The sequence below is a fragment of the Durio zibethinus genome, chromosome 25 (assembly GCF_047325235.1).
Source record: "Durio zibethinus cultivar Kanyao isolate XHJ-2024 chromosome 25, ASM4732523v1, whole genome shotgun sequence".
Lineage (NCBI taxonomy): Eukaryota > Viridiplantae > Streptophyta > Magnoliopsida > Malvales > Malvaceae > Durio > Durio zibethinus.
Genome location: NC_143186.1, coordinates 14731109 through 14746059, shown reverse-complemented (window position 1 = coordinate 14746059; position 14951 = coordinate 14731109). Strand labels below are relative to the sequence as shown.

The window sequence follows — 14951 nt, the reverse complement described above, 5'->3', positions numbered from 1 at the left end:
TTTTTCACCCTTGTAAAATATTATTACTAATTTTGTCACTATTTTATGTTACATTCCTTTATAAAATATAAATTTGTTATTAATTTTGTTACACTTTTCTATTACAATTGTAGTATATTGTGATCATATGAAAAAATCTTATATCAATCTATTAAAAATTTATCATAAATTTGTTAATATATGATACAAATCAATCACTATTTAATTTTAATAAACTATTATTTTTTATTAATTTATTAAATAAATTATAATTATATCTCATAAATGTAAAATTATCCATGAAACAATGTTCTTATTCCTTTAAATCAAACCTTATTTAAATGATTTTTTATAATTAAATCTAGTTTAAAGATTCTAAATAAATTAAAGTAATTTAATAAACTTAATGTGTATTAATTTTAAAATTAATCATATTATTTATTTTAATATAATTATTTAGATAAGTTTTTTTTTTTTTTGTGAAGACACAAAAAATTCAAAATTCTCATTGTAATACACAATATTGATGTTTTGATTTATCAAAAAAATCATTTTTTCTTTTTGTTTTATTAGGATTTAAAGTTTTTCCTTCCCAAACAAAAATTTATATGTTTGAATTTTTTATTTTGTTTGGTTGGATGGAATGAACACTTCGTTCATAGTCTATTTTAGATTTATTACAATGCAACTTAATTTAATAGTTTGGTTCATATAAATTTTGTTATATGATATATTTAAACTAATTAAATTAATATTAGCTTTGATATATTAATTTTAATTATTAATATTATAATTGATTAATATAAATGATAATAATATTATTATTAATATGATATTATAAATTAATTATATATAATAAAAATAATATATTTTCAAAATATTTTTATATTAAAAAAATTAAAATATTTTTAAAATTTAATATTTTTAAAAAAATTAAAAAAATTAAATTAAAGGGATTAAATTTTAAATTTTGTATGATATAAAGATTAAATTTTAAATTTTTTATAAATATAAAAATTATATTAAAATTTTTGTATAAATATAAAAATCATTTTCATAATTTATCAATTCATTTTCTTTATTTAAATTATCATATCAATAAATCAATATCATATCAATAAAATCAATATCACATTATTACAATCAACGGTCACGTCAATGTTTTGGAGGATAAAATTTTAACAAAATTTGTAAAAAAAACTAAAATTATTAAATTAAAATAATAAAAAATTAAATTTTTATAAATTGTAGTACAATAACTAAATTCCGCCAAGCACATAGACCCGGCACATTTTGACCAAAAGATAAAGATAACTGGTGATGATTTCTTAGTCTTCCACTATCTCCTTATTATAACTCTACTTTTGAAGATTAATTTATTGAAAGTTTGTCTCTATCCTTGTTCTTTTTCCCACAACTTACCCTGAATTTTCAAATTTAATATGAATACAGTGTTTGAACGCGTTTACTCTGCACTTTAATAAAGATTAATGGCGATGTTTTCTTAGTCTTCCACAATCGCCATATTATAAATCTACTTTTGAAGATTAATTTATTCACTGTTTGTCTCTCTCCTTTTTCTTTTTCCACAACTTTCCTTGAACTTTCAAATTTAATATGAATACAATGTTTGAACGCGTTTACTCTGCAATGCTTGAACGCGTTTACTCTGCACTTTTTCTCTGTTTCTTTTGGTAAAAGCTTTGCTCAGTTTTCACCTGTTACAACTTAAGAGATATAGTGAGAGAACTCATTCACCATTGTTAATCAAACCATACAAAACAAAGTTTTTTTTTTTTCTTTTCCTTTTTTCAGGATTTACATGGCTTGGTCTGCTGTCTCATCTGCTCTCCTAAGAATTAGCGATCTGATAGCTCAAGAGGCAACATCCCTATGGGGAGTAGAGGAGCAAGTTGATCGTTTGCAAAGGGAGCTGAGATGGATGCAAAGCTTCTTAATTGATGCTGATAAAAGACAGGGTGAGAGCAAAAGGATTCGTCTTTGGGTCTCTGAAATCAGAGATCTTGCTTATGATGCTGAGGATGTTGTCGAGACTTTTGTTCTGAGGATTGGGTCCAAAAGGGAAGGAGCTTGTTTGAATTTCGTCAAAAGATCTGCTTGTATCCTGAAAGAAGGATGGATGCTCCACAAAATCAGGTCAGAGATGGAGGAAATCATAAGCAAAATCATTGAATTGACGCGACGCTTGCAAACGTATGGCATAAAGGAATTAAGTAATGAAGAAGGATCTAGTTATTCCCATGAAAAGCAGGAGTGGAGGCAGTCTTATCCCCATGTTGTTGAAGATAATATTGTTGGATTCAGTAAAAAAATTAAGAAACTGGTCTCGATTGTTACTGACGAGGCTGGAAGGAGTTACCAAGTTGTTTCCATATGTGGAATGGGTGGTCTAGGTAAGACTACTCTTGCTAAAATGGTTTACCACCATAGCCTGGTGAGAGGTCATTTCAATCACTTGGCTTGGGTCTATGTCTCTCAACAATGCCAGAGAAGAAAAGTCTGGGTTGACATTCTATCTGGTCTTGGCATTATGGATAAAGAGGACAGAGAGAAGAGGGATGAAGATTTAGTAGAGAAGTTGTTTAGCTTCTTGAAAGATAAAAAATGTTTGGTGATAATTGATGATCTTTGGAGCATTCAGGCTTGGGAAAGTATAAAAGCTGCATTCCCACTGAGGGAGACAAGTAGCAAGATATTGCTCACTTCACGCAACAAAGAGGTAGCTTCACACGTACATAGAAGAGGTTATCTGTATGAATTGCAGTGCTTAAATGAAGAAAACAGTTGGGAATTGTTTCAGAAAATTGCATTTCCCGACAAAGAGTCTTCAGGTATATAATATATATCTTTCCTGAAAATTACGCATGTAGGTTCATTTGCTTTATTACGGCTCCGATTGATTCGCTGAAATTGACTTTAAAAAATAACTTTTGATAAATATTTGTATTTTAAAAAAACGGAGATTTTTTGTTATTTAAATGAATTTTTGAAAAATAATTTTTATTATTTAATTATTTTTTGAAAAATTTATTTTATTTTTTAAATAATATTAATATATCTATTAACATATTAAAAATTATTTATTATTAAAATATTAATATTAAAAATAATTGTATTCTAATAATAATATTTAATATTAAATTATTATATTAATATAAAATACTAAAAATAAACTATTTATTATTCTTTATATTAATATTTTAAAATACTTAAAATACTATTGTTATTCTTAAAATATTATTTTTATTAATTTAAATGTAATATTTATTATTAAAATATTTATACTATTAAAATATTTATATTTTATATTAAAAGTATCTATTATTAAATCATAACAAAATTTTTTTAATTTATATTTATTTTTAAAATAGTAATATAAATGCCTTAATAAATAAAATATAAAATTATACATTTTAAATTTAAAAAATTAAGAAATTATTAAAAATATTCATATTAAGAAAATAATATTATTATATTATTTAACATTAATTATTAAAATAATAATATAATACTATTTATTAATGAAATACTAAAAATATTTATGTTTAATACTATAGAAAATAAAAATTTTTAAAAGTGAAATATCAAAAGACTTTTAATGTTAATATTTTAATTTTTTTAATTAAAATTAAATGACATATTTTTATTAATATAATATTTTAAATCGAATCAAATTAAGTTCAAACTTAAAATATTATGTTTAAAGTCTTGAATAAAATTATAAAAATATTTAAAATTAAAATATTAAAAGACTTTTAGTATTAGTATTTTAATTCTTTAAGTAAAATTAAATAAAATATTATTTATTAATATAATAATATTTTAGATTGGGTTAAATTAAGTTTGAGTTTTAAAAAATCATGTATAAGGTTTGATTTAAGTAAAATTAGACTAAAACACATTGATAATTAATTTTACTTATAAATAGCTTTTTTTCGGAATTGTGTTTCATTTTTCAAAAGAGTAATACAATTTTCAAAAAAATAATTTTATTTTTCATTGATCAATAAGTCATTTTTCGTTAATCAATTAATTTTTTATCTAATAAACACTGAAAAATACATAAATAATTTTTTGCGAAACAAACGAAACCTTCATCTCATAACGTTTGCATCAAATAAAAAATTATTTCTCTTTGTCAATTGTGAAATTATGGTTATTATGTTTTAATATCTGGAAAGACCGGCAACAATTGTTTTTCAATTATGGGTAAAACTAGGATTTAGATCATCTTATTTGAACTTTGATGGATGTAATGCGTTTTTAAATGTCTTGTTTACTCTGCCATCTTTTTTGTAACTAGTACTTTAACTATCAAACATATTTTCTATTGCTTTTGTATCTTTTAAATTTTGACCATATTTGTTTAGAATTTCAATGAAGGCAACTGCCAATGACCTGTGCACAAGAAAAAAAGTATAAACTTACCATTTATACCGACTAAGTTGATATGATGCAATACTGATTAAATTATTTTAAGTTCTTCTACAGGAAATGGAGTTGATCCTAAAATGGAAGTGTTAGGGAAGGACATGGTTAGACATTGTGCAGGGCTGCCCTTAGCCATCATTGTGTTGGGAGGAATTTTGGCCACAAAGAATTCATTAAATGAATGGCAAATGGTGTCTGAAAATGTCAAGTCATACTTGAAGAGTGGCAAAGGCCAAGGAATTGATGATGTGTTGGAATTGAGTTATGAGGATCTGCCACCCTATTTAAGACCATGTTTCCTTTACTTAAGTCATTTTCCTGAAGATTATGAGATTCGTGCGGATAGATTGATTCAATTATGGGTGGCAGAAGGTATTGTTTTATCGTCAAAGCATTATGAAGGAAATGAAGTTATAGAAGATGTGGCAGAAGGTTACATAATTGAGCTTGTAGAAAGGTGCATGATTCAAGTAGGAAAAAGAGATGCATTATTGAAGATCAAAACTTGTCGCATGCATGATATCATGAGAGATCTCTGCTTGTCGAAGGCAAAACAAGAAAATTTTCTCTACGTCATTGATCACTCAAGTGAAAATCAACGTTGCACTAATTCTTTCTCATCTACGATTCGTGGTGTCCACAGGATTAGCGCACATGTATTTCCAGGACTCCAATGCATTAAAAGTCTCCATCTTAGATCACTTTTGTTCTTCTTTGAGATCAGTTCTCCCAAGCAAATTAAAGCAATTACGAATCCAAAGATGTTAAAGATGGTAAATTACATTTATGGACGTGGAGAGGACGTGAACATTAACCTAGTGTTCGGGATCTTCATATTTCGGCTAAAATATGTATTGTGGAGATCTTGGGCATACATGTTCAACAATTTCAGATTGCTCAGAGTCCTATCTTTTGAGAGGAAAATATGTGATGCGGGATTGAATTTATCAAGTGATATAGGTAATCTAATCCACTTGAGGTTCCTGAGTTTAAAGGGTTTGGAATTCTATATCTCAAAGTTGCCATCATCTCTAGGCAACTTAAGATGTTTGCAAACCTTAGATCTAAGAGTTAATAGATTTATGAGGCTAAACGGAACCTTTGGTAGACCTGTTCATGTACCTAATGTTATATGGAGGATGAAACAATTAAGACATCTATATCTCCCCAAGCATTGTGACCCCGAAACCAAGTTGAAGTTGTGTACTTTGAGAAACCTTTTAACACTTGTGAACTTCAACACGAGGAATTGTTGTATTGGAGATCTTCTTAACATGATAAATCTTAGAAAGTTGCTGATATTTGGGCCATTCAATATTAAAGATTTTGAGGATTTGGGTGAGAATATTCCTCCTATACTCGGAAATAATAATACTCTTCGGTCCTTATTTATAAGGAGTGATGACAGAATTGATTCAAGGCATTTGACACGCCTCCTCTCCGATTGTGCTAATATCTATGAGTTGAGTTTAGTTCTGAAGATAGGGAAGTTACCAGAGCACCATCATTTCTCTTCAAATATTGCTCACATATACTTGTCTCGGTGCAAACTTGATGAAGATCCAATGCCAACACTAGGGAAGCTGCCTAACTTAAGGATTCTCAAATTCAATTATGAAGCTTTCACTGGAAAGGAAATGGTTTGCTCTGCACAATGTTTTGCTAAACTTGATTCTCTACGCCTTCGTGGGATTTACAATTTGGAGGAGTGGAAGGTGAATGAAGGAGCCATGCCTGCTCTACGCCATTTGGAGATCTATAACTGCTTAAAACTAAAGATGCTTCCAGATGGATTGAGGTTCATTACAACACTCCGGCAATTGAAGATTAATTGGATGCCAAAGGCATTCAAAGATAAAGTTGCGGAAGGAGGAGAAGATTTCTACAAAATCCAACACGTTCCTTCTATCATATTTCAAAATTGTGATAGGATATAACGATGCTTGTCAGGTAACTTTGTAATCTCTGCTTTAAAAATTGCTTGTTCTTTGTAATTACAACTCTTTTGCTTTTGCATATCATTTTAACTACAAAAATGTGTGAAATTGATACTCTGTTTTTCAATAAAAATTTTAACTTCACGTTAAGTATATTCGTGAGTATAAATAGTTAATCTCAAGTTAATATACAATTGGGACAAAACTAATATTTATTATCCTTAATATTTCACTGTTATTATAATTATTATATTTTTGGATAGGCAAAACCAGAGTGTATGTTGTTCTTTTGCAAAGAATTGTAAATTTTATTTTACATTCTGTTATTTTCTTTATTTTCTGCTAGAAGTATGGCATTGTATCTCAATTCTATATTATTACATGCTAGAAAAAATTACAACTGCACTAAATCAGAAGTTTTGTTTTTTATAGTATAATGTCAAATTTGGAAATTGATTATTCTTTGTAATTACAAAATGTTGCGTTTATTTAACTTCAATTAGCTGGAATGTAGCAAGGCATGCAAGTATTTGAATTAATGGTAGGTGCATGTATTTTTATCTGTACCGAAATAAAAAGAAAAAAAAAAGGGTAAAGCTACGCACAATGTAGTGGAATTGATATTCTCTTTTTCAGGGAAAAGAAATTGAGTGTTGTGGATGGATTCAGATGCACCAACAAAGGTAAGGAAAAATGGAACCCTTTTCCAACTAGCTTTCTTAAACCATGACTAACAGCTGCTGTATTTCAATTTTGGATGTATATATTTGATAATGTTTTGGTTAAAGATTGAGTTTTGGAAGCTAAATTTGCATCTTGATCATGGTTAACTTTAAAAGTTGACGATAAAATATAATTAAGAGGCAATAGAGATCAAAGATAATCATCTCATTTTTGTTATCCTAAATTTTAATGCCTTAGACCTTGAGCATAAATCAGTAGTTCTCTTATGCTGAATCTTGATTTTTTTTTCTTTTCCTTTGCATTGGGTTCTCTTTCTAATTTGATCCTGTTAGGATTTGAATTCTTATCACTAAAATTTTTTATTTGTATTACTATGTTTTTGTTGCAAGATTGAGTTTTTGTCTGAAAGAATTTCAGCATGCTGTATTCAATAATCAAATCAAGTTCCATTGGGATCTTACACAGAATTTCAGCTATTTTCATGATATATATATATATATATATATATATTCACTTTTTCCTTTTGGGAAAAGAAGGCTCCTAGCATTTCTTCACATGCTCTTCATAAGGGGACCAAGTAAAGTTGTTTCAACAATAAACAACTGTGGAAATCGTCTGGTATCTTCTATATATTGTATGGATTGTTGTTGACATGGGATATGGTTTGACGTTGTTTCTTATTTTATTTAATTTCAAAGTCTGTTTCAGATTTTTGGCTTAGTGACTATGGATTAGCTTCTATGTTTTTACCAAGGCATGATTATTTTTCCTTGTTGCAGGAAAAGTGGGAGATTTGACAATGATACTCTCTGATCTGCTTTGGCATGATATGATAGAAGGTCCTGATACACACAGGTTATGTGTTCCATATGATAACTGAAACCAAAGTTCAACAAGGGGGCTAGAAAAGGGATCATGCCGCTAGGGATCTTGGTGCTTATTATTCCTGCCGCACATCCTTGCAAGAGCCTCGTGTATGTCTTATTTTTGCTTCTTTCTGAATGATTTTGGAAAAAAGGTCTTGAATAAGAAGCCAGTAGCTCGCACTGCTGTTTATGTTATTTAGCAAGAACATGATGTTGATGACTCATTATTTGATCCAGTAAATATTTTCACTATTCTGCAATGAAGCATTACATCCATGGAATGACTCTTTGATACCAATATATTATTTACAACAATCTGTATGTTCACATACAAACACACACAGAAAACATGCTAAATTATGGAACTTCATGGTGTTTAGGATAATACTATCAATAGTCAGTTCTTCATGAATGATGCTGTAATTAATAGCAACTATCGAAGAAGACAATCTGACCTTCCCTCAAATTGATTCTTCTTACGTGGAGAATTGCATGTCCAATTTCCCTTTCACTTCTGTATTATTCTGTTTTTTTTTTTTCTTTTTTCGAGAAGCTGCTAGAAACATATGTACAATTTTACTGTTGTGCAGTAAGAGTCATTTTGGAGGCAGTTCTGAATGATCAATATTCACCTAATAAGGAAAGAAATAGAATGGATGAGATAAGATAGGGAAGCATGGATTCTTGGGATTATGATTTATGATGAAATATGAAACCTGAAGGGGGAAACAAATGGTGAAAACAGGCAGTGAAACTGAATACTGGTTGGAAACCTGTGAATTTTAAAAGTCAAAACTTTTGGCAACAAAGTCCTCTGTTTATTTATTTTGTTGGAAGTATATGAACCTACTTTTTCTGAATAAAGTTCAATAGGAAGGACTATGCATCTAAGCTTTCTGGAAATATTTCCTCTAGTTCCCATTTGCTTCCTGCAGATTTTTGCGTGCTTCTAACGTGTCAAAACAGTTTCGTGTAACGTTTTGGAATTTGATTTAGTACTAAATACATCGGTTCCTGGCAAAAAGTCTTGGAGATTGTTTATTGCTAATGTTCTATATTTTCGCTTTCCATTATTCACTTATGCCTTCTCATGTCATTATATAAGTGAGCATTCCAGTTGCCTCTTCCTAACAATGCTTGTGATACTGTTTCCTGGTACAATTTCGCATGCACGTTGTTATTCAATATGCAGCTATTGCATAGTATTGCGTTTTTAGCTCATCCAGTTATGCATGAACATATTTATCTCTAATCAGCAAGCTGAGAAAACTTTAAACTGATTATTGAAATAATCAATCTGTCTTTTGCAGAACATCTAGCTTTAACAAGAAATTAAACTTTCTAATGATTGAAATCAGTTATAAACTCTCCTAGTCTAAGGTGTAGAATTTTAATCTCTGACCAGAAAACTTGGAATATGTCATCTGCAGAGCACTTCTGTTTGCATATATTATACAATTGAGGTTACTATAATCTTTAGACCGATCTGTGAAGTTTCATATGATGCAAAATTGATAGTTAATTTCTCTTTATTTCACCATTTTTGCTTCAAGTACCAGGAATCATAGATATCCCTAGTCCTTGAATGAACTGCTTTCCGCTTTCCACTACCCACGTCGCTAGAACCTTCAATGAACTTCCATTTTGGCATGCAAATCTGGATTAAGTTTCCCATACTTGATATAAAACTACAAGTCTAAACTAACAAAGAAAAAAAACACTGTTCATAAATATTTGGCATAATCCCCCCTATCTACATATGTTAAACATGGTAGTACGAAATATGTAACTTAATTTCTTACTTGATTACTTCTCATAGCCTAGTGCAAATGTTTAACCTTTTTAGATTGTTATGGCCATAGGCAAACTAGCTCAAGGTTTTTGGAGTTTTCTGTCACTATCTTCTTAGATTAACTAAAAACAACTAGGTTTTGTCGTTGCAGAACAACTACCAGCTCTTTTTTACCATGTAGAAGGTAAAGAACAACTTTCCCAATGCCACCCATTCCAAAGAATGAAGTGTTGCTGCCATCAGTCTCCTCATAACTGCCTTTTGCATGCATCATTTGCTAAATTGACCAAAGCTCTGATTTCTCACCTTAAAGCAGCATGCCTGCATAAATACAGAATGAAGAAGATGCTGGAAATGGGGATGGAGAAGAGAAGGATAGATGCTCTTTTATTAGAGATCGTAGAAGTTCCCAAATTGGGGAGCTATGTTTCTTTGACAAACTCTCAAATTTTCACACCGTTCAAACGGCATCTTTCTTTGCATCTTATCTTGTGATTCAATTATATCTTAAGATTGGCATCCAGGCATATAGCTTTTTGTGAGGGCATGGCATGCACATGGCTTTATGACAATTGCCGTCTATCTTTTCTGACCTTTTGTAACCTCATTGATAGATTCAGCCATCAATGTTTCCTCACTTTTTAATGGCGGCTTTGAATAAGGACAATATTTAGGTAAAGGCACACAGTTTTATGATCAAAGCACACTTCCTCTGCAACAATGGTGTACCAATGATCCATTATTGGGATAAAACTCGTTGCTTCTTAATTGTTTAATATCCTTTTAGTTGTTAGCTTTTCATTGTTCCATTTGAATCCAAGATCTTTTAAAATTATTACAAGTATGATTTTTCTATTAAACATCATTAAGCAATTTTAATGGTATCTTTGGATCGGGACAATAGCTTGGAAAAAGGAAACACATCAAAGCTCACTTCTTTATGTACTGATACTCTAAAATATTTTTGGATAAAATGGATTATTGGTTCTTAATTTTTCTTAATATCTTTGGATAATTTATATATTCGTATTTATTTATTTTATATTAAATATATATAAAATATAAAATTATCATATCATAATTTATATAAATATATTAAACATAATTTTTTTTTTATCAAATTCATATTACATTTTCATTTTTTTTATTTTAAATTACCATGTCAGACAATTCTTTTAATTCAATCGTTGACCTTTTCGTTGTCCAATTAAATCCAAACTTTGGGCTGTTGGATTTTGCCTTGTAAGACAGAACACACATACAAAAATGCAAAACAGCTAGACTTTAATTGATTAAAAGGTTAGTGTCCATGTCCAAATCCAAAATATCAAAACTCTGGCCCAAGACCCATCCGAAGATGAGCCCTGCACTTAATATGTTCCCTTCTATAAAGTGAACAAACTTTCTTGTCTCCCCTTTTATACTTAATAAAAAATTGCCATTAATCTTATCAATTCGAGAAGAAACTTAAGAAGGTAGTAAGGCTGTTTGTATTGTATAATTAGAAATCGGCAAAGTAGAAAGGATTGTTTATGAATTTTTTTAAAAAGAAAATCTAAGTTCATAAAGTTTAAAATTTCAACAGTAATTAAGCCCCCTGATCTCCCATCAACTGGGCTATAAACCACTCAAAATTCCCAAAAGGCCATAAACTCCAAAGATCATAGGTAACCAATTTCGTTTCCTGGATGAGCACCATTTCACCATTTTGAGTTCTAATTAATTTCCTCACTGCTTTGGCTTTCGTACCCCCACACATGCTGCGAACATTCCACAACACAATCCTCATTTTAACGCCCTCAATCCACACAGAAATCCTAGGAGTAACCACCCACCCCAGTAATAAATTCTTCACAATAACACAATAAACTAAACCACCAACAACGAATAAAACAAAAAGATTTAGAGAGAATAATACCGCGACACTCGATCAGAAACCAGATCTTTCCATCCTCTTCAATCTCTTAATTCAGGTTCTACTCTCTTATGACTGATAAACCAAGCTGCTTGCCCATTTAAAATGTTAATTATTTTGATATGTAATAATTTTCAAAGAAAACAAGTAATCACAAATTTTATTTTGATTTGGAAGTGATGTGTTTTTTCCCTTTATCTTTCTTTCTTTCTTTCCTTTTGTAGATGAAACTAGTATCTGATTAAATATAAATCCTATATGTTTAATAAAAAATACTGACTTGTTCAACTATCTTTATTTCTTTTGTAAGCAGTAGGTACGCAGGATGAAAAATCTGTTTTGCCCATAAGGGAAGCTTCAAATCCTCAGAACTTTTCCTTTTCTCTTATAAGGGGAAAAATACAATTTTAGTTTTACTTATTCCTCTATAATTATTTACATAAACTAACCATAAAGGATGGTAAAAGAAAAAAAAAAGTAGATTTCATCAATTTTTTTATGAAGCACGCCACAATCTGAAAATAAGTGAAAGGTTGTAGGTGCAAGAATTTAAATCCCAAATTTATTGAAGTTTGAGGATTTATTTTCTCTTTCCTATTATTTTTAAGAGAAAAATAAAAAACTAAAAAACTAAATCGTGTATGTCATTTTACTTAATTTGGATAATATTTCAAATATTTTGCTTTTTCAAATATCACACTAATTATTTTTTTAATTTTGATTTGGAAGTGATATGTTTTTTTTCCCTTTATCTTTCTTTCTTTCCTTGTGTAGATGAAATTAATATCTAATTAAATATAAATCCTATATGTTTAATAAAGAAAACTGACTCTCTTAATTACCTTTCTTTTTCGTAAGCAATGGGTATGTAGGACGCAATTTGCTTTTACCCATGAGGAGAGTTTCAAATCCTCATAACTTTTCCTTTTCTCTTATAAGTGGAAAAAAACTACCCTTGTTTTACTTCTTCCTCTATAATTTTTTGCGTAAACTGATCAGAAAAGATGGTAAAAGAGAAAAAAAGTGGATTCCATCAATTTTTTTATGAAGTAAACATCAATCTGAAAATAGGTAACAAAGTTGTAGGTGCAAGAATTTAAATCCCAAATTTTTAAAGTTTTAGGATTTGTTTTCTCCTTCCTTTTATTTTTAAGTGACAAATAAAAAATAATAAAAAAGTAAAACGTTATATGAGTATGTCATTTTTTTTAATTTGGATACTATTTTGGATATTTTGCTTTGCCAAATATTGAATTAATTAGCTTGTGATCAGTACAATGCAGGAATTAATTAATTTATTTAATTTAAAATTATAATTATAAAATGATATTAGATTTTAAACAAACATATGAACAAAATATAAATGTATTATTCAAAATATTAAATTTCTTTTTTTTTGAAATTTTTAAGTGGAAATGGATGATCGATCTCTTCATAAACAACTTTTAAATTTTGTGTAATTATCATTTTTAAACTTGAAAATAATGCATTTAAATTTACAAAATGATGGAAAGTTTTGAAAAATAAACATTTCCCTAGGCTTAAGGATATAAATTGGATAATGCTTAAAAATATAATGAAGTATAAATTAATTAAATTATCATTCATAATATAATTTTATTTTCACTTTAATTATTTTATCTTTTATATTTGAATATTTGTATTTGATGAAAAAAATTCTTATATTACAAAATTATAGAAAATAATATTTTTTTATTATTTGAACAATTTGATTCAAAAAGTAAAAAAGTTGTAGATACTATAGATAATTATCTTGAAAAGCCTTATAAATTTTTTTTTCATCTCCATCTCAATGTTAAATTATTAATATAAGATGATAAAGTTTAGTAACAAAGCATATATACTTATCATCTTATAAAGATTAATATTTTCAATAAATAAAAGTAAGCAATATTATATCATTTTCATAGTTTATTTTCTTACTTGTACCCCAACTCAATCTTTCCACTACTGCATTTCATGGATACAATAGTTAGTAATACATAACAAACAAAGAAAACTCCGTAAGATTATTTTATTATTACATTGTAAAGATCAAATGCATTTTAAGTTTTAACATCAAAATGAACATATCTCAATTTCTACTTTTTACAATAGTTTAGTTAAATAAAATGCAGTATTTAAATATTGCCATTATAATTTTTAATTAATTTTTATCTTACAAAACTATTGTTCTACTTGATGAGACGCTCAATTTTAAAATTTCAATTCTTTTAACTTAATATAGGACTTATTATTCTTGAAAGTAAGTACTAGAAAAAGGCCATTGTAACGCAAAAATATCACAGATTAATGGCAAAACTATAATTATTGAGCAAGTAGAATGAAATTGGTAAAAAGTCACACTGGTATTTTTTTAGAGGGAATATCAATTGCCAACAAAAACACTCAAAGCTGTGGGTTGGGTGTTTTGTAATTAACATCCCTTTCAACTATTAAACAGTTCTTAAGAATCAATATAATAATTTCTCAAAATAAAAAAGAATATATGCAATTGATAGTGAATGAAAAAAATGAAGATGATATTTTATTTGATACAATTACACTAATACCATAGGTATGTACAATTGATAGACTAAATGAGTAATAGTAGAAATTCAGCACAAAGAATATTTCATCAAGATGGAAGATGGCATCTATTAAATAGTAAAATAAATAATATTCAGTCTTTTAAAATTTATTAGAAAATTTATAAAAATAAATTTATATTTAAAATTTTTAAATTTAAAATAGATATATCTAGATTGTTAAAGATATATTTAAATTATATATATTTTAAAAGAGATCATATATCTAGATTGTTAGAGATATATTTAAATTATATAATTCTTTTTAAATTTAAAAAGAGATATATAGATGGTTTAATAGTTCATTTAAAAAAAATAACAAAATTATTGATTTTATTCTAAATGTATTTGAAAAAAGTGAGTTTGGGATAAGTTTTTCTGATTTAAATTAAAATAAAACTCTTGAAATATTAAAATTATTCTAATTTTTAAACTTTCAAATATTTTTTAAAGTGAAATATTTATTGAATGGGATTATTTGGTTAAAAATTTAAATTAAATTATTATCTTAGATGTAAAAAATATAAGTTATCTAAGTAAGCATCCACATGACATATCTTATCAGGCATCCATATATTTTGTAATATAATATATATATATATATTAGATTATATTTTTATTTATTTTTTATCTTGTTTTGAAAGTGATCTGTTTTTTTCCCTTTATATATCTTTCTTTCTTTTCTTTTGTAGATAAATTAATATCTAATTAAATATAAATCCTATATGTTTAATAAAG

General features: G+C 27.9%; 1 protein-coding gene across 12 annotated transcripts; it reads left to right on the top strand.

The window, feature by feature from the left end:
- The first annotated feature begins 1512 nt into the window (after positions 1 to 1512).
- Positions 1513 to 10509, top strand: LOC111275861 (putative disease resistance protein At1g50180). Of its 12 annotated transcripts, none has more exons than XR_016333456.1 (5): positions 1513 to 2831; positions 4492 to 6381; positions 7005 to 7051; positions 7442 to 7670; positions 7832 to 8178. XR_016333456.1 is itself a non-coding variant. In XM_022861438.2 (3 exons), exons 1-2 carry the CDS (start codon positions 1802 to 1804, stop codon positions 6366 to 6368), a joined length of 2907 nt encoding a protein of 968 aa, XP_022717173.2. In that variant the 5' UTR covers positions 1515 to 1801; the 3' UTR covers positions 6369 to 6381; positions 7832 to 8178. The 12 variants fall into 12 exon arrangements, 1 of the variants encoding a protein (XP_022717173.2); XR_016333455.1 differs by having other exon boundaries at positions 7442 to 7686; XR_016333457.1 differs by having other exon boundaries at positions 7442 to 7714.
- Positions 10510 to 14951: the final 4442 nt, after the last annotated feature.